The sequence below is a fragment of the Phlebotomus papatasi genome, chromosome 2 (assembly GCF_024763615.1).
Source record: "Phlebotomus papatasi isolate M1 chromosome 2, Ppap_2.1, whole genome shotgun sequence".
In the NCBI taxonomy this organism is placed as follows: Eukaryota; Metazoa; Arthropoda; class Insecta; order Diptera; family Psychodidae; genus Phlebotomus; species Phlebotomus papatasi.
This window is the reverse complement of record NC_077223.1, coordinates 16,808,523-16,827,847: the sequence shown is the minus strand read 5'-3', so window position 1 is coordinate 16,827,847 and position 19,325 is coordinate 16,808,523. Positions and strand designations below refer to the sequence as shown.

General features: G+C 33.7%; 2 protein-coding genes across 5 annotated transcripts in view; both read left to right on the top strand.

The window, feature by feature from the left end:
• Positions 1-19,325, top strand: part of LOC129802818 (copper-transporting ATPase 1) — a 69,998-nt gene that overhangs the window by 49,401 nt on the left and 1,272 nt on the right. For 2 of the 4 annotated variants that reach the window (XM_055848920.1, XM_055848921.1), the window contains 4 exons: positions 6,300-6,575; positions 6,647-7,071; positions 11,004-11,162; positions 11,290-11,566. In XM_055848920.1, coding sequence (XP_055704895.1) covers positions 6,300-6,575; positions 6,647-7,071; positions 11,004-11,162; positions 11,290-11,317 — 888 coding nt within the window. In that variant the 3' untranslated portion in view covers positions 11,318-11,566. Of the gene's footprint in view, positions 1-6,299; positions 6,576-6,646; positions 7,072-11,003; positions 11,163-11,289; positions 11,567-19,325 lie in introns of those variants that run through there. The other 2 variants (XM_055848918.1, XM_055848919.1) reach the window with 1 other exon arrangement.
• Positions 18-1,145, top strand: LOC129802820 (SUZ domain-containing protein 1). The gene is made up of 3 exons (XM_055848923.1): positions 18-207; positions 373-659; positions 719-1,145. The coding sequence occupies exons 1-3, from the start codon at positions 151-153 to the stop codon at positions 855-857; spliced, it is 483 nt and encodes a 160-aa protein (XP_055704898.1). The 5' UTR covers positions 18-150; the 3' UTR covers positions 858-1,145.

The following is a 19,325-nucleotide window of genomic DNA, read 5'->3' as shown; positions in this document are numbered from 1 at the left end:
TCCTGTGATAAAAAGGAAAAAGTGAGAAAATTGTCAGTGACAGTGAGTGTAAAAAATGGTGGGGATGGAAAATTACGTAGTGTCTGTAGAAATAAGTGAAAAAATTGCAAAATTATCGTGAAATTCTCCCAAAAATTGTACATAGAGGTGATGTCAAGGAAGCAGGAAGAGGTACTTGATAGCTGGGAGGAGATTGATGAAGCACAAGTGAGTGAAAATGGGACTTTTTCCACGGGGGGAAGTTGTGCAAAAGAGAGAAAGAGAGCGTGTTTTTGGGGGAAATGTGGGCCACATAGAATAATGGATTTTTCAATCGTTGGGATTACAATTGGCAAGTATAAGAGGGATTTGTATGGAAAATGTTTCTTACAGCTGACGGCAAAGATCAATAAAATGCGTGAGCACAGTTCAAAGGAGAAAAACAGCCGGAAAATGACGATATTGGCTGTGGAAGATGATCCAAGGAGTCACTTTGGACAATATGGACCCCAGGAGCCAACCCTGAAGATTCTCAAACGTCCACAGGACACCGAAGGACGTACCGGTGGGGATAATCGTCCCAAGGCACCGGTGAAGACTCTGCAGCAGCGTGAGCAGGAGTATGCTGAGGCGAGATTGAGGATTTTGGGTTCAGCCAAGAGCCCAGAGGAAGAACAAAAGTATTTGGCCAAATCTGTGTCCAATGGAGAGCAATTTTACATAAATTTTCTATTCTCAGCAACTCTGTGATGAGGCGTGGGAGTGAATCTGGTGGATCCTCCAGTCGTCAGACAATGTCATCCGTAAAGACTCCCGATGGACTGATTCGGCTACCACGTGGTCCTGATGGTACATCTGGCTTCACACTCAAGCGGTAGCAATATGAAAGGGTATCTCCGGATGACTTTCCCTGCCTCAGAAGAGTATTTTTCTGGGCAGGAAAAGAAAGACTCTTCTACCTTTCCCTCATTAACCTTCTCACAGGCCATCACTGACACCTGGTGGCCAGTGGAAGAAATTGTGTGTGCATTTGTTTTTTGAATGGCGCAACCGTCACTGACATGAGACTTGCGGAGAGATAAATTGTGAAAAATTGTACAATATAAATGGTAATAATTCTCTTTATTTTTTTTTATTTGCTAATAAAATAAGTATTATATAGGAAATTGTCCTTTTTAATCTACAAAGCTTTTCAGCTTATCTTTTTTTTTCCCCAAAGACACTTGTTGGACTTCTGGGAGAGAGTGAGTGAACGTGTGGAAAATTGAATGATTTTCTTAAGCTTCCACCATTTTAGGGATTCTCCTTGTGGTATACTTTGAGGAAAATTGCATTTGATGCACAAGTTTTCCATTCTATGGGAAAGTCTCGTAGGACTTTGAATCAATTAGCTGTCGAAGATTGTTGGAAGGAGATTAGGTGACTTAATTTTAGTGCTCTTGAGAGGATTTTCCAAGGATTCCTTGAGCAAAAAGCAATTTAGTGATATTAAACGTTAACTCTTGTTGAATTTCTTGTACTTCAGAGCTTGTTGTTCTTCGACTTAATTTAACCGCAAAGGCGGGAAAGTTGGGAAAATTGTTGAAATTTTAATTAATTCCAAGAAGAATTGATGGAAATCTCACCTGAATATTTAGAAATTTAGTTGAATTTTCTTGATAACAGCTTTGCGATATTAAAAACATTAGCTAAGGGTTTCTCAAGAACTAGAGATGCTTTAATCTGAATATTTCAAAAAATTAGAAATATTAAAAATATTAAAATTCAAGCACCAACTTGAAAATTTGAAAATTCGTTATTTTTGAGCTCTAATATTTTTTATATAGCAAATAGCTGGAGATTTGCAAAAAATATCCTAGATTCCTACATCTTTCTACTTCGTGATTATGTACAAACATTAGAAAGAAATAACTTCAGGTAGTCAGGAAAAATTATTTTCTCTATGGGTCACGGGCGACCCAATCGTCCTTAAAGGGTTAATGTTTTAACCCTTTAAGGACGATTGGAACACCGGTGTCCCATAAAGAAAATAATATTTCCTGACTACCCAAAGTTATTTTTTTTTCTTCTGTCTGTACATAATAGTAAAGTAGAAGGTTGAAGGAATCTAGAATATTTTTTGCAAGTCTCTAGCTATTTGCTATGTAGTAAATATTTAAGCTCAAAAATGCCCAATTTTCAAATTCTCAAATTCATAATTGATTTTATTTATTTTTTATACTTCCAATTTTTTTTAATCAAAAGTCTTTTGGCAATAAAAACTACAATACCCATACGTAATATTTTTCATTAAAGCGAAAAACATTATTCATTGGTATTGTTAGAAAAATTACTTAAATTTTTGGGCTATTTTTGTCCCTATCGTTCATAGAAGCACAAAATACACCGAATCAGACTCTGTTGGACTTTCCAAGGTTAGATGTAAGACTTATCATTGATTATGTTTCTCAGTTTAATTTTTATTGTTGATTTCCAGTCCGTAAAAAGTGTCTCGACGTTAAAGGGTCAAAAGACCTGAAGTAAAAGACTTCATTAAATTTTTAAGGATAGAGGGAAGTGGGGTACCTTTGAAAGTGGGGTACCTTTGAAATTAGTACACTGAGAAAAAAGAGGGTGCGATTAACATTTTTTCCTCAGAACTTTAACACTTTAGGTGTAAAAATATATCAACATTTCCTTAGTGTTAATTTTACACCTTATTAAGGGTAAAATTAACATGAAAAAGGGTACCATTAACTCCTAATACACTTATAAAGGGTAACATTTACACCGACTTCCGATCAATACTGCAGGCTAAAGTTAACATTTCCGGAATGTTATTTTAACTTTTTCGAATTTCTCTCAGTGTATTTTTCACCTATTTTTAATAAAATTGATCCTTATCGCGATTAAACTCAGATGTACAGATTGAGAAGCTAAATTACTTTATGATATGGCTCAGTTTCACTTAAACGTAGGAGAAAAATCCCAATTTCTAAGGTGCCCCAGTTCCCCCTAGCAATGGGATTTTTTCAAGTTCTTGGAGTTCCTTTTAATTATTTAATTTAACTGCATTTAATTTTAACTATTGCGTTTTATTATTACCACTTTTAAAATCCTTACTAAGGCGTCCTTTGAAGCCTTTTGAATAATAAAGTTTTTTAAGCCAGACTACATTTTACCGTGATAGAGACTAAACAATAGGAGATATCAACTTTCAAAATTCGATGACCCTTTCTGAAGTCAATATTATCTTAGAGATGTTTTGTTTTTTGGGATTTCTTGGAATTTCTTTAGTTTTAATTTTTCAAAATTAAACCATTTTGAAGAGTCTGAATGGTCTGAATTATCAACCGATTAGGGTTAATTAGGATTTTTTGAAAGGCCTTGAAATCCCCTACCCGACTGCATTGATTTCAGTCAGTAATTATTCGGCAAAGCACCGATAATTGATTTAAGAGAGCTGTGTCAAATATCGGACACTTCTTTTGCTTTTGAAAGTGCCATAAATTCTAAGTTATGCATGACAAATCTTTGGTTTTGTAGAAGAATCCTTGGATGAATTCCGGGAGGGCGAGAGACTTCAATAAATTAGGTGTCCGATATTGCACACAAATAGGGTCGAATGAACACCTCTTCGACAGGGAACCCCTATTGATACTTTTATCAAAATGTTGAAAATTATTTAATGTATTTAATAAAATGTAAGTAGCATGACATTTTTCCATTAATCTACGTTTTTCAATAAGGGTAAGTGTTCAAATTTCGTATTCCAAATGGTACATAGTAGGGTGTCAATAGGTCCTGACACGAGTTCTTAAAGTGTCAATAGGTGTTCCTTTAACTAACTATATTTTTATTCATAATTTGAAATGTATTAAGAATAATTTTGGAGAAAACAAATATAAATAAAATACCTTTTTTGGAATTTCATAACAATACTCCTGAAAAAGAAGAAAATTTTAATGTGCAATAAAATTATTATATTTCAAAATTAGGACTTAGGATATTACATGCAATATGTCTGATATTTGACATAATTTTTCTGTTTTATTCTGAAGAACTGATTAAATTTTCCATCTTCGAATATTGCATTTTTTCTTCAAAAATTCAATATTATTAAAATAGAATTTCTGCTTTATGTAATTTTTGCAGAACATAAAAAAAATCCCACAAAATTTTGAAACTTTAGATTAAAGTTTAGTATCGTAACCTTGCTTTTAGATGCTAAGAAATTTTTTGATTTGGTGTTTTTTTTTTTTAATGCTTCTAACAATTGAAGAATGCTTTGATGAGAAAAGTATATTTAATGTTTAGAATAGAATAAAGGCTTATGGGAAATTTAATTATGGCTCTGCTGCCATACCTTTTAGGTAGAGAAAATTTCATGTAGGGTGAAATGAACGTCTATTGACACTTTAAGAACTCGTGTCAGCACCTATTGACACCCTACTCTGTACCATTTGGGATACGAAATTTGAACATCTCAGTTTATAGTAAAAGGGATATTACAGAAAAAACGTTATATTACTTATATTTTACTAGATACATTAAATAATTTTCAACATTTTGACAAAAGTGTCAATAGGGGTTCCCTGTCGAACAGACGTTCCCCCGACCCTAAATCGAAATCCACATCCCCCACATCCCCTTCTTTCTGAAAACTGTTGCATTATGTCTATCCCAGTCTTTTGGACTCTTCTTCTTCATCTTTTGAATATTATACTAAATTAAATTTAGTTCAATCAAATTTTGACTACGAAAGAATGAAACACCTATATGCAAAGCATTTGAGAAAGAAAGGGATGTGAATTTCGATCATATGACATTTTTCCGATCTAAAAGGTGTGCCAGAACCATTAAGAACTTTATCGGCTTTTTACAATTGCATTATCTCTTTTGCAGGTAAATTGTAAGAGAATACGTTCTTAGTGTTGGTTTCTTTCTGATTAAAGATGTGTTAACAGTAAACCTACCAAAGACCGGTCAAATTGACCAATAAAACTTTAACTGGTTTTAAATTTAAGCGGTACAATGTCACTATTAAACTTTATAAATTTCTTAAAATAATGCATGCTGTAATATATTTTTAAGTGTTTAAATTCTTATTCTATTTTTTTATCAACAACTGTTTACAGTGAATTCAAAGAAAAATAATAATAAAATAACTCAGCGAGCACAGTTACATGAAAAAGTACCGTTTTTTAGCATATTTTTGCAAAATCGACCAGTAAAATGTGCTGACCGCTCAGCAGTTCTCGAACAAAAAGTGCAAACCAAATTTATGAAAATGGCACTGCTTCGCGAAAATAGTTTTAATGTTATCAGAATTCAGTTGAAAATACATATAATAAATTTAAAATAGTAAAAGTCTTAAAATTGCAAATTTTATAACCAATTATAAGACTTTTCCCTTGATTAGTCATAGCGGTCATAGCGGTTAGAATAACTACTAAGACAGTTATGGTTGGCAAGCGTTTAATGTTAGCAGGAATTATACATTTGAAATATAGGGTTTTTTCTTCCATTTTTAAATAGAACTGGACCTTATAATGCTATAATTTAGCCCCAAAAACTAGGTAATTGTTAAGCTAAATGAATATCATAATAAGGCTCAGTTCTATTTAAAAATAGAAGAAAAGGCCCTATCCCGAAGATGCCTTAACTTTAAATCTAAAGTTTTTTTTTTTGAAATCTTATCTATTCAGCTTGAGAGGTCAAACTAAGTGATTTAAATGTAGTGCGATTTGTATATCTCCTTAAGTAGTCAATTTCTTGAATAATTTTACCTACAATAAAATAAAAGAAATATTTTAATACAAGTTTACCCAGTCAACCATTGCATTGCTAGTATATTTCTTTGGAAATAATTTTGGTAAAATTATCGCTGCTTTCTAAGAAAGACCAGCATTATTTTTTTATACATATCAAATGGCCAATACACTTAGTTAAATATTTCCTTTATTGATTAAATGCTATTTTTCTTATCATTTAATAATTTTACATTGCGCAATTTCTTTTAATTTCGTTATAAATTTATTTATAGTGACTAAGATTAAATCCGAATAATACTTTTTTATTATGTGAATATTTGCATAATATAAATGCAATTAATCCTGTGGATTGTAAGGCAAAAGAAATCTATAGAACCCTCGTATCTCTTTAAGTTTGTTTTTTTTATGATTTAGCTCATCGCCAGATTTCCCAAAGTGTTTCCTTAAAGGATTAACATTAACAACAATAAGATTTTTTTGGGTTTTTTATTGTTAATCTTCCATGTCAATTTACTGATGAAGGAGCTTTCTTCTGATCTTCTTCCTTTAATTGAATTTTCTTTTTAGTCCGAGTACCGTGTTCTCATTGGGAATCGCGAATGGATGCATAGGAATGCAGTTCATGTTCCTCCAGAGGTGGCCACCAAAATGACTGAGGAGGAATCCATGGGTCACACGGCCATCCTCTGCGCCATCAATGAGTCACTGGTATCCATGGTGTCGGTGTCTGACATGGTGAAGCCCGAAGCTCATTTGGCGGTGTACACATTGCGTCGGATGGGCGTTGAGGTTATTCTCCTAACTGGTGATAACAAGAACACTGCGGCTAGTATTGCACGTCAGGTGAGTCGTGGGAAGGGACAGAATTTCCAGGGAAAATTTGGATTTTGTTGACTGGCGAGAGGGCGTTTCAGGTGGGAATTCATCGGGTGTTCTCAGAAGTGCTTCCATCTCACAAAGTGGCCAAGATACAGAGGCTGCAGGAGAGTGGGGTTCGGGTGGCAATGGTGGGCGATGGTGTCAATGACAGTCCAGCTTTGGCTCAAGCGGACGTTGGCATAGCCATTGCGGCGGGAACTGATGTTGCAGCTGAGGCTGCTGATGTCGTTCTGATGCGCAATGATCTTCTGGATGTTGTGGCTTGTTTGGATCTCTCGAGGCGCACAGTGAAGCGCATCAGGCTGAATTTTCTCTTTGCCAGCATGTACAATCTGCTGGGAATTCCACTGGCTGCCGGAGTTTTCAGTCCACTCGGATTTGTGCTGGAGCCCTGGATGGCATCAGCAGCAATGGCAGCCAGTTCTGTCTCCGTTGTGTGTTCCTCACTTTTACTCAAACTGTAAGTACTTGATTAGATTTATTTTTGATTTTACTATAAAATTTTTTTTTAATAAAAATATCTTATAATTTTTTCTGATTAAAGTAAATTAATTAAATTTCAATATAAGGGTTGAAAAAAATGAAATATTAAGTTTACAAAAAAAAGAAGATGGCAAAGTGTCCCAGTTTTGCGAAACGCTTGAACCGAAATAGAGGTCTTCATAAATTATTTTTTGGATGATTTTTTAGTGCTTGCTAGTTTACTAGCTACTAAATTGATTCATAAATCATAAAAAAATGTAATTGCGAATACCAGAAAGACAATTTATTTAGGGATATTTAATCTTAATTACTAATTTCAAGACCTTTCCAAAAATATAAATTTAATGAAATCGGTTTAAAAATAAACCCTCTAGAGTGGTTAAACTTTGACTTTAAAAACATTCAAGATGGCGATTATTTTTAGGTCATGTATGTTTGGACGAAATGTTCGTCTGGACCACCTCCTAAACATGTCCAAAAATGAAAGAAATCGTAGAAGCCATTTTCGAAAAAACCAAAAAACATGGTTTTGTAGGGAATGGAGGGAGTGGGGGAGAAATAAAAATCATAATAATATTCCTTCACTGAGAGAAATCCGAAAAAGTTAAAATAACATTCCGGAAATGTTTGTTTTACCCTGCAGTATTGATCCGAAATCGGTGTAAGTATTAACCTTTTTAGGTGTATTAGGGGTTAAAGTTACCCTTTTCGTGTTAATTTTACCCTTAAAAAGGTGTAAAATTTACATTAAAAAATGTTGATATATTTTTACACCTAAAAAGTGTTAAATTTATGAGGAAAAAATGTTAATCGCACCCCTGTTTTTTCTCAGTGTTGGGTAGACTAATGGGGATTCCCCAAAGACCACAATTTCTTATCTATTACCGTTTGGCGTCCATTTGGGTTACAAGTTTATGGACAGAAGAAAAAGAATATTTAATAAAGATAAGTCATTTACGGGTTACTTTACCGATTCATTACCGTTTATGACTGATGCAACAGTTTTTTAAAATCTTTCCAAAAAATCCAAATTTAATCAGAGCTGTTAAAGTTAAAAAATAGGCCTTCTAGAGTGGTTAAACTTTTTTTCTTAATTTTATTTTTTAATTTTTTAATTTAATTTTTTAAGAAACGTTTTTCGAATTCCAAAAAACAAGATTTTTTTAATTAAAAAAAATTTAGTCCATCTTAATGATTTGAGATTATTTAATAAAATCTTTTATTAGGACCTTAAATAATATTGGCTTTACCACATAGGAATTCTTTTCAGGAAAATTCTCCTATTTGAACAATTTTTGCTCCGAATTTGATGATTTGGACAGACTTTGACAATTGTACAAAATCATTCTTCTAAAGGAAAATTACATGATTTCAATTTAAAATTTATCTGTGACGGGAATATATCCACCTGAAATTCTCTAAAAAAGATTTCTAAAAGATAGACTCTTCTTTGTGGAACTTCCAATGCCGAAAAATAATTTTTTAAGTGTTTTAAAACCCATTCAAACTTAATCTTGATGAACCTTGCGAATTTCGTGAGCTGAAAGTTTGCTAAAAACATTAGGAAGAAGTCTTTCCTTGAAGAAAATGCCGAAAAAATTATCAAAATTTGCATGGAAAATCTTAAAAGTTTTCTGTAAAGTTTCTTTCAAAAACTCGCAGAAACATTTGCTACTGCACCGATTTTGTTTATTTTAGATATTTAAAGATGTGGAAAGCTTGATGATTCCTTAAAAGCTCTTCTAATATAGCAGTTTTCTTTGAGGAAAGTTTATCAAAACTTCCCCCTAAAAAGGGGTGACAAAGCGTCCCAGGCTTTGCGAAGTGCTCGAACTCGTGACTTAAATGCAGTCCCTCAAAAGTACTTTCGCATCATTTACCGTTTACCGGTTCTCAACCGATTTAAATTGATTTGTAAATCATTCGCAAGAATCCAAAAAATAATTTTAAGAGTAGGGGAGGCTGGGGCAAAATTTGTCAAAACGAAAATTTCAATATTCACTATTTTCTAAAATAAAAGAGACTGAGGCTTGAAATTTTTATTATAGATAGCCTTCATGAACCTTCTTAAACTTATAAAGTTTCAATGGATTCGAGGAAGGATTATGTAAAATAAAAAAAATAATGAAATTTTTATACCTATTTTTGGAATATTTGACTTACAGAAAAAGTCAATACTGATTAGCTCAATTTAAGCACATTTCTCGTTAAGATAGAGAAAAATTATCTTCGACAAAGTTGTAGAGGAATAAATTTCCTATAAAAATATGTCGATATTTTTAACGTTTGCGAGAGTAAACGTTACAAATTATCCGAAGACTGACAAAATTTGCCCTAGGAATTTTGAGAATCTCCATAAAATCGACTTTTAGAAAATTATTCGAAAATCACATTTCTTTCGAGATAGAGGAAAATAGTTTTCTGCAATGTTGTAGAGCAGTAAATTTCCTATAAGAATATGCTCTGAGAAAACGTTTAAGTTTTCTCAGAGCTCGTGAAAGAATTAAATATGCGTTTTGACAAGTTTTGCCCCAGTCTCCCCTAATAAAATTGATTTTATGGGTAAAAATTATTTATGGGTTCATTATCGGTTCACAACTGATTTAAACGGATTTATAAATCACTAAAAACATTGCCCAAAATCACTTAGGACGAATGTAATTGAATTTCGAATAAAAATTAGTTATCGGTTATGGACCGCTTCATTACCGGTTCAAAACCGGTTTAGTTTTGTCGTAAATTCCAAGATCTTCCCAAAGAGCCCAAACATAATCCCATTTTACTGATAAATGCACTCTCTACAACCTATTTTAACCTTTGACCTTGAAATCCTCCTGGTCAATTGTCGGCCTGGGTAATCTCTAAACTCTCTAAAACATACCCAAAAATGAAAAAAATCGCACGACGCGTTTTTGAGCAATCCCAAATAAACATCGTTTTGGGAGGAAATGAGGAGCATTTTAACGATCCTTGGGTTGACTTATGAGGGGTCCCCCTTAGGTCCCAAATCTTTATCTCTAACCGTTTGGCCGGACGGACAGACGGACAAACAACGTGACGACATTTCTCAAAAATCATCTGAAACGCGAAGATTTGTTGAGAAAAGTGGCCTCCGGGGGATGGAAGGTGGAAACTTGGGGGGGGGGGTGAAAAAATCGAGGTATTATATCGACGGTTCCATTCCATACTATTCTATCTCAGGATGACAACTTTTTAGGAGAGCCATTTGAAGTTGGCGATTTCCTGCTGCCCGTGTAATTTTTTTTCGAAAAAATTGAATATCTCGTTACCGGAACGCCGGATGACCATCAAATTTTCGCCAGATGTAGATCTCGGTTCCAGGAATAACATCTCTCGGAGTAATATAATTCTAAGTCGACTTAAAATAGTATGGAATGGAACCGTCGATATATACTGCCCTTTCCTTGGAATTCGAGCAATAAAAAAAAGCGTTTTGCTAAGAATTACAGAAGTTAATCCATCAGATCTGAAAATCATGTAACTTATTTCGCTTGGCCGATATCCCGCTGGAGGGCGTTGTGCCTTGGGAGGAAGTGAATTATAAGCTCAATTAAATGACTAAATTAAAATTGATACTAAATTAAATATGATACAACTATCGGAAAATAAGTTACTGTTGGAAAGGGGTTAATCCACCCCGTTTTTTTCAATTTGGCATTAAAGGGTATTAAAATGGAAAAATAAGATAACTTGATGGAAGTTTGTCGATAGGAAGATTAATTTTGGAGCAAATTAAATTAAAGTAATTTTGGAGTTCTATTAGTTGAACTAGACTTATAAAATCAACACGAACCTAATTATTTATCGCGGTGTACCCTGTAATGTGTGAAGTAAAAAATAAAAAAAAATAAATTTAAGAGTTATTAGGATACTTTTTCCTGCCTTTAGGTACAAAAAACCCTCCGTGGCGTCACTGCAGACGCCAGAATATCTGCAGCTGGTGGATTCGGGTGGACATCTGGATCCGGAAGCTGTGTCCGTTCATCGTGGCTTGGAGGATATACCACGACCGGACTTTGGTAGATCAAATAGCTCCACTTTGTCCAGGTAAAATGTCAATGTGCCTAATTTCTTTAATCTTTCTCAATCTCTTAGCACTTTAAATAGCACCTATTTCTCCCTCTTGCACTCTCTTTAACAATTCTTTGATTTGCTTTTCAATCTCATTTTGCAGCTTCCTTAGAACACCAAGTGCACGATAGAATCTTTCTCCTTTTGTGTTCTTGCATGCTGGCGAATGGACTTTATTTTCATAATTTTCTTTTTTTAGCATTAACTAAGTGAAATTCCTCTGATGGATTCTCTAGTCTCATCTCCACATTCCTCCACTTTAGAAAAAAATAGTAAAATGTTAAAAAACAAAACCCTATTCTTGGCTGTGATTCGAGAAGCATAAGCAGAGAATTTTACTCAGATTACTTTCCACTGAAAAATGCAATGTTCTCCCTTTATTTTTTGTTTTTGTTTTTTTTTATCCAGAAAGCTAAAGCTAAAAAGTGCATGAAGAATTGAGGTAGAAAATGGGGTGAGTATGGAGTGAAAGGAGCTTTTTACAAAACAAGTTTAGTGCAAAGGGGGAATATTACAATCTTGAGTAACATAATTAAAATTATTAGACCATTTCCTCCTACTTAATTCACTGAAGAGAAAATAGCATTGTGATAAAGAGCTTTTGACTCTCCACAAAATCAGTTTTCAACAAAAGGAAAACGGGGAAAAAATGGGAATGTGCTTTTTTCTTCCACTTGAGAAATCATTTCTTTGATTTAGTGATGTTACAAAGTAATTCAAGAAGACCTTGTTGGAAATAAGATAAGAATTCCTAGGCGGTTTTGCAAAAGGAACAATCACGCACAGTTTGAAATCGATAAATGAGACAGTGATGGAATTATCGTGAGAAGTTGTATGATTCAAATCGCGTAACACTTTTCAATTTGACAAGAAATTGATTATAGGGATTGTGTTTGCTATGAGCATTGTGATAAGTTTCTATATAAATTTTATGATTTGATATCTTTTATGGTTCAGCTGTCCATTTAAATGGACTTTTCCCTTTTTCACTTTTGAGTTCTTTAACCCTCAAGTGTTTCCGAGAAAATACTTGACAAATTGAATCTTGCTGCTTTTCTACTTGTTTGTGTTATTTATATCTCCGATTTTTATCAATAGCTTTTAGCACTGATTTTGTGTTTGGATTGTCAGTCATTTTTTCTTCAGAATTCACTGAAATATATTCGACTATAGCGCCTCTGGCGTTGATTTTATAAACTTCACTTGTTCTAGAGAATTATTAGTCATTCGGAGACCTTTCATTTTGTCATTTATTCGTATTTGTTCGTAAATTTTTGCCAGACAAACAAAAAATTACGAACAAATACGAACAAATGACAAAATTTTACGAATGTTTTTTGTGTGTTTACGAACATTTACGAACAAATGTTTGTAAAAGTACAAAAAATGTTTGTGAAATGATCATTTTACGAACAATGTTTGTGAACAAAGTACAAAATTTTACGAACTTGTTTGTGAGTTATACGATTCACGAGCATTTCGCAAGACCTTCTTAGGATTTCACAAACATTTACGAACAATTTTACAAAATATTTTTTTTCTGTGTAACTTACAAACAAGGAACAAGAAGGGAACTTCCACGCGTATTTAGGGCTTTTTCGGAACTAAATCGGTGTTCCTGGACAGTTCCCGGGGACTGATTGATCCTTCCACCACGAGGCTTAAAAAATCGACACGATTAATAATAACCCACAAACAAGTTCGTAAAAAATTGTATTCATTTCACAGACATTGTTCGTAAGATGATCATTTGATGAGCACGTTTTGTAATTTTACAAACATTTGTTCGTATATTTTCTGGCAAAAATTTACGAACAAATGACCAAATTTCACGAACAGTTTTTTTGTGTTATGAACAAAGATTTGTAAGAGTACAAAAATGCTCGTTAAGTGATCATCGTTACGAACAATGTTTGTGACAAAGTACAAACTTTTACGAACTTGTTTGTGGGTTATACGATTTACGAACATTTCGTAACTCCTCCATAGGAATTCACAAACATTTAAGGACATGTTTACAAAATAGTTTTTCTGTGGTAGACGAATATTTTTGTTCTTTTAGAAATATTTGTTCGCAAAGCTTCACCAAAAAAAAACATAAAATGTGCGAAGAAATGGCAAAATATCACAGAAAATCCTATGTACAGTAGAGTCTGTCAAATCGGTCAAATCTGATGAATCTTTCAAATGCTAATGACGTTTGCATTCAAAAATGTCAATTGTGTAGTTATGTTAAAAAATTCGTATTCTGGATGAATAAAAACCATATTTATGGGCTTCTTTGTGAATGTTTACATACATTATGATCGTATAAAATGAAAAGGAAGTAGGGTAAGTGTGCCAAATTCCGGCCAGCTTGCAATTTCGGCCACCTTTTTTGTTCATCGAATTTCCATGAACTTTTAAATTTTTTTTACGTACTCTAGACATTATACAATGCAAAAGAATAACAAAAAATGTAGTTTCGACAAACGAGATGACGTGAAAATGATATTGTATGAATTCCCGAAGGGAAAGCAACTATGAGAATGAACGTGGCCGAAATAGGACACCAAAGCTATGTCTACATTTTTATTCATTTTAAAATGTATTAAGAATGATTTTAGAGTAAATAAAAACGGTAAACTCTTTACAAGGTCCCAAGCAACACTCTTTCAGAAGAAAGAATAAAAAAATCAAATTTGTATTTAAAATATTACATTTCAAACTTGAGACTTTGACGCTTGCATACAACTATGCCGAAATTTGGCACACTTACCCTATGTTACCACTAAGACTTCTGAGAAAGTACGGAAATTTGATTCAAAGTGCAATTTAATCGATTTAATCACGCATAAATTTCGTTAGTTTTGAAAAAATCGTTCGAATTTAGCAGACTACTGTATACGATGATTTACGGATAAATGTTTGTAACATGAACAAAATTGTTTGTCAAGTGTTCATGTTACAAACAATGTTTGTATGAACTTGGTAGTGGGTGATACGATTCTTAAGTATTTCATAAATCTTCTTTAGTATTCACAAAAATTTAAAATTTGCAATTTACAGAGAAAAATAAGAGCACTTCTTCGTGTTTTTTTTTAACTTTTACCTATCTGAAACAGTGGTGAAATCACAAAATTCAAAATTAAAATTCTGTTTAAAATTAGTCCAATTGTGCCTGTGCAATTGTTCTCTGTGTAAATTTCAAGCCATGAAAAGATGTCTAAAGTCCTTTATTCTTACGCAAATTTTGAATTTAAATTTAAAGGATTCTTTTCAATTTATCGCGTTCATTACCTTAATTATTTTGTTTATGTACTTCAAAAGGATCTTTGTACATTTCAAGAGCATTACCTCAGTCATCGATAGAAGGTGTATGGGGATTATTTTAAAATTTCCTCAATAAACTACCCGAACGTGACCTTTTCTTTTGTCATCAAGTTGACGTCAATGATGTCCAAAAAAAATTCAGGAATAAAAATCTCCTAATTTAGATTATGTAGAGCACTTTTAACCTATTCTAAGAACTTGTTTTTTTTTCTGGGTCAATCGAACTCGATTTTCTGATTTTCCATTCCATTTTTTTTGCACCACACACGCAGACATTATTCTATTTTTGGCTCCTTCTCAATTTACCGAAGGATTTCATGTCGTTTTCTGTTTGCTAAAAAGGGAAAGTGTGGTTTGCAGAGGACATTTGTCTATCAAGAGAATATATCCCCCAAAAAACACTTTCTCTCTATTGTCTGCATAAATTTTCCTATGTTGATGATGGTCTTTCCCATTCTCAAAAAGACTTTCAACATGATGATAAAAGTGTCCAAAGAAGGACACTCTGATATTCACACCATCAACAATAGATGGAGATTACTGAGGATAAACTCTGCGACAGAATCAAATTATTCCATGCGGTTGCATTTCCTGCTTTTTGTATCTCCATCAAAGTTCTGGTCTGAAGGGTTGTGATGAGAGGAGACAGCTCCTCAATGCCTCAAGTTGACCACGGAAGGGGCAAAATATTTCAACCTCTTGAATCACAAAAGACGTGCGGATTAAATAGTTGTGGTATTAGTTTTGCACCAAAGAGAAATTTCAATTAGCATTGAAATTCAGTGAATTTCTCTCCTCCCGTGCATAATGTAAATTTCTGCATGAAATTCTCTAAAATAGCAAAGTTGCCTTTTTCGAGAGCTTCTCAAATGTTCTTTTAGTTATTTTCTGCCAGAGAAAGTGAAAAGAGCTTTTAATTACAATTTTCAAGGATTTTTGAGCCAAATGCATATTTTGCTATTTTACTGGGGTCGAGTTATAAAATTGTTTACGTACAAACAGCTTAATTAATGAGGACGATTTTGGTCACTTAAGTACAAACTGCAATAAATAAATTCAATGGTACAAGTGCAGAGTCGGTTTTTGAGATCATAAGTTTGACTAGAGGATACGATGAGGTCATTTTAAACTGAATTTAAATTTGAACTTTGAGATTTTCTCATTGCTTTAAGTGGATAGAGAGAAAAAGAAGACCATGGGGAACATAAAGCGTTGTCAATTTCTGTGTAACTTTTCAGCGATCTATCCTACAATCGAAGCTGTACAAAGTTTCATAACTATTTTTAATTTTAGCTGAGATTATTTACAATCTCAGCTTTTGTGGTCACAGGTGAAATCCGACCTCGTCAGATCGGGCCCAAATTTTGGATTTACACGTTTTGACACTCATAAATCACGAATATCATATGCGCTAAAAATCGATTTTCGTGGACGTCTGTCCCGTCCGTCCGTCCGTCCGTCCATCCGTCCGTCGTATAACCACTTCTGGAGAGAGAACGGAAAAAGATATCGACAAGCAGTTTTCGGCAAAGGTTAAATGTCGATGGGCGGCTAGAAGTAGTCGATGTCAGATCCATCCCCACTCCCTCCTTCCGCCATTTTGAAACACCCCCAAATTTTGTTTTTTCAATAACTCAGCCCCTATGGCATCGATCGATCTCAAATTTTAGTATGTTATAGCTGGGCCTAAGACCTTTCGATCAGTACCAAACTTAGGGTACCCAGACCCCCCTGACCCGAGCTTGAAGGGGTCAAAAATTCAAATTTCAAATCGACATAAGTCCGGTTTTGATTGTCAGAACTTGAGAAATTTTAGTGTTTTGGAAAGCTCTCGTGTAGTACTACAACTCAACTGATACCCCAATTTCATCTGATTTAATCGAAGGTCCGATTAATCGAAAAATCGATCTTGAATATTTTGAAAACTAGACGATGCTATTTCTTAAAATTTTTAAATCTTGTATCTGAGGTCGAGACCTTTCCAACGGTGGGTCGCACTCCTCCCTCGATGTTCCCTGGCCTGAACTATAACCTAAAATGTCTTGACCGGACTGCATTTTCGGTGTTTATTAAGCGATTTCGATGAAATTTTAGTATATAGGGTAAGGGCTCATAATTTTGACCAGTTTCTTATTTTGGACACTGAGGATAAAATTGGACACTAAAAATAAATTGATTAAAATTATGGATTTTTATTCCAAGATTTGATGAATAATGAATTATATCTAAAAATTTGTTCTTTTTGGAGGATTTTAACACTAAATACGGTTAATTTTGAATATGATTTGAGTTGAAATTGCTTTGTTGAAAATTCAGTGTGAGCAATTTCATACGAGAAATATGGCAGAACTTTGTCTTTGCTTCAGTCTTATTTAGCTGTGGTGAAGTATTACTAATTTCTCTGCGATATTTTTGAGTGATATTATTAAATATTTATTGAATATTGTGTTGATTCACGTTAGTGGTGATTTGTACATTTGACCTGAAGTGAGATTTGCCTTGTGAATTATATTTTTCGTGTGAAAAATGGAAAATTTTTTCAGACATTTACCAGTGAGGCGATGCTCCTTATTTTACACAGGTGTTTTTCTCACGAAATTTCGTGAAATTTTAGCTTTTGTGATGACTAGGTTGGACAAATGCCTGAAGAAACTAAGGAGCATCATCGCTACGAAAGAGATGTAGCGAGAAATGCCTTGAAAGGCTCCCGGAAAGGCCAGGGAATGAGCGATTCCGCACGTACTTGAAGTACCGAAGTCAACTCAATTTAATGAATTATATATAAAGTTTCCGGGCTTCTTGTGACATTCTACGGTTCCCTTACATGATCAGGAAGAGGACTTGGTAAGATTGGTTCATGAAATGAAGAACAATGGACATCTTGTTGAGGCGGATTAGCTGTCCAAATTTACAGCCAAGTTGTCCCAAATTCGAGTCAAATTCACCTTTACATATCAATTCATTTTAAAACGTATTAAGACTAATTTTAGTAAAAACAAAGACAATAAACCCTTGCCAAGTTTCTAAAGCCCCTTCTTGAAAGAGAATAACAAAAAAAAAGTCAATTAGCATTGAAAATATCGCACTTCAAACTTGGAACATCGATGCTTATAAGCAGACTGTACAAAATTATCAGCCTTTACCCTAATTGTATATGAGATCGAGATATTTCTAATGATGGGTTCCATCTGTCGCTACTTCAACCTACTGTACCCCGATCCTTGCTATATCCATATGGACCGGACTCTATCTCTAATGTTTATTAACCGATTTCAACGACCTTCTGTATTCAGGCTATTTAAAATAGAAAATGACCAGTGATAAGCCCAGATAAGCTTATGGTAGCTGAGATTCTTTACAGGTGACCTCGGAATACATGCAACTCGGAGTGCTTGCAACTCGGAGTGCTTGCAACTCGGAATGTGTGAAAATTCGACTGTGAATTGAATTTTGGGGCTAAAGAATCGCGTCGAGCCAATTTTATCCATTTCGGTGGCCGAAAACCGTTTGCTCGACGCGATTCTTTACCCCCAAAATTCAATTCACAATCGAATTTTAACCCATTCCGATTTGCAAGCACTCCGAGTTGCATGCATTTCGAGATCAACTGTAAAGAATCTCAGCTACAAAGTAAAAAATAATTACTACGATTATCGCGTGTAATAGGAGAACATCGATAATTGTAGTAAATTTGCAACGATTATCGTAGTAAGCAAAGTTGAAAAGCAAACTGTTGAATTTTCCTTCACAGTTACACTGAAATTACACAAAATATAAAAAGAATAAGAATGAGTTCAAACGAAAAGTTGAAAGTTGAACTTTTTGCTGCGATAATCGGTTGAAAAATTACTACGACAATCGAATTAATTTTATTACACGCAATAATCGTGGCAATTTTTAATCAGTCGTTGAATGAAGTTTTTACCATTTGTTACTTCATTTTATTACTATTATAGTAATTATTACTATTATTTATTGCATTTAGGCCATTATCGAGGGTTGAATTTTACTAATTCTGCAATTTAATTGATTCCTTTTCAATCGAAAGTTAATTTTTTCAGTGGTTGTTATTCGAAATTTCAACTAGTTCAGTTCAACTAATAGAATTCAACTTGTCAATTTCATTTTGTTTTTATTGTGTATACCATAAGCTTATCTGGGCTTATCCCTGGTTTGTACCTCAAGTGATATCGTATGATTAGAGCCTAGACATTAGGTGATTAAATCGTTGCTGCAACTTTTTAAAAGTTTTTTTTTAAAGTTGATTCATTTTTTCCGATTAAGATTTTCACATTTTGAGTGATAAATTTATTAAAGCTTTTACTCTGAAGCTGAAATGGAACTGTCATACTTCTTTTATTTATTTTAATTACAAAAACTGATCGGGATTTAAAGGTTTAATAGGGGGAGCTTTTAGACTTTTATATGCAGAAAATTTAGAGAGATTAGAATAGAAGTAGTGTCGAAGATTTAATACTGAATCGTAAAGCTTTAATTTTGACATTTAATACTTTTGATCTCAGAATTGAGGTAAATCTCTGCAACTAAAAGTGGAAATTTTGTTCGGATCAAGAATTTTCTTCTAGGAAAATATTCCAAATTTAAGGGGAATTATTAACGTAAATAGGTAATTTTCTTGGTCATTGATTAGGGAAAATTATTTCCTTGAGTATTATCAGGAATTCTTGTATAAAATATATATGTGTTTGTTATTATTTAATGAGACTTGGCAATAGAAATGATGGGTTAAAGAAGATATTAAGATGAATTTTATCCACTTGACTCAAAAGGTTTTCTTTCTTAAAAGTAGGGAAACTTTTTCAATGG

What these genes read in the sequence shown, in the direction of transcription:
- LOC129802820 (XM_055848923.1), top strand. Translation starts at nt 151, where the DNA reads ATGTCAAGGAAGCAGGAAGAGGTACTTGATAGCTGGGAGGAGATTGAT. An exon ending in AGGAGATTGATGAAGCACAA is followed by an intron (nt 208 to 372) that starts GTGAGTGAAAAT and finishes TGTTTCTTACAG; the next exon opens with CTGACGGCAAAGATCAATAA. An exon ending in AGCCCAGAGGAAGAACAAAA is followed by an intron (nt 660 to 718) that starts GTATTTGGCCAA and finishes TTCTATTCTCAG; the next exon opens with CAACTCTGTGATGAGGCGTG.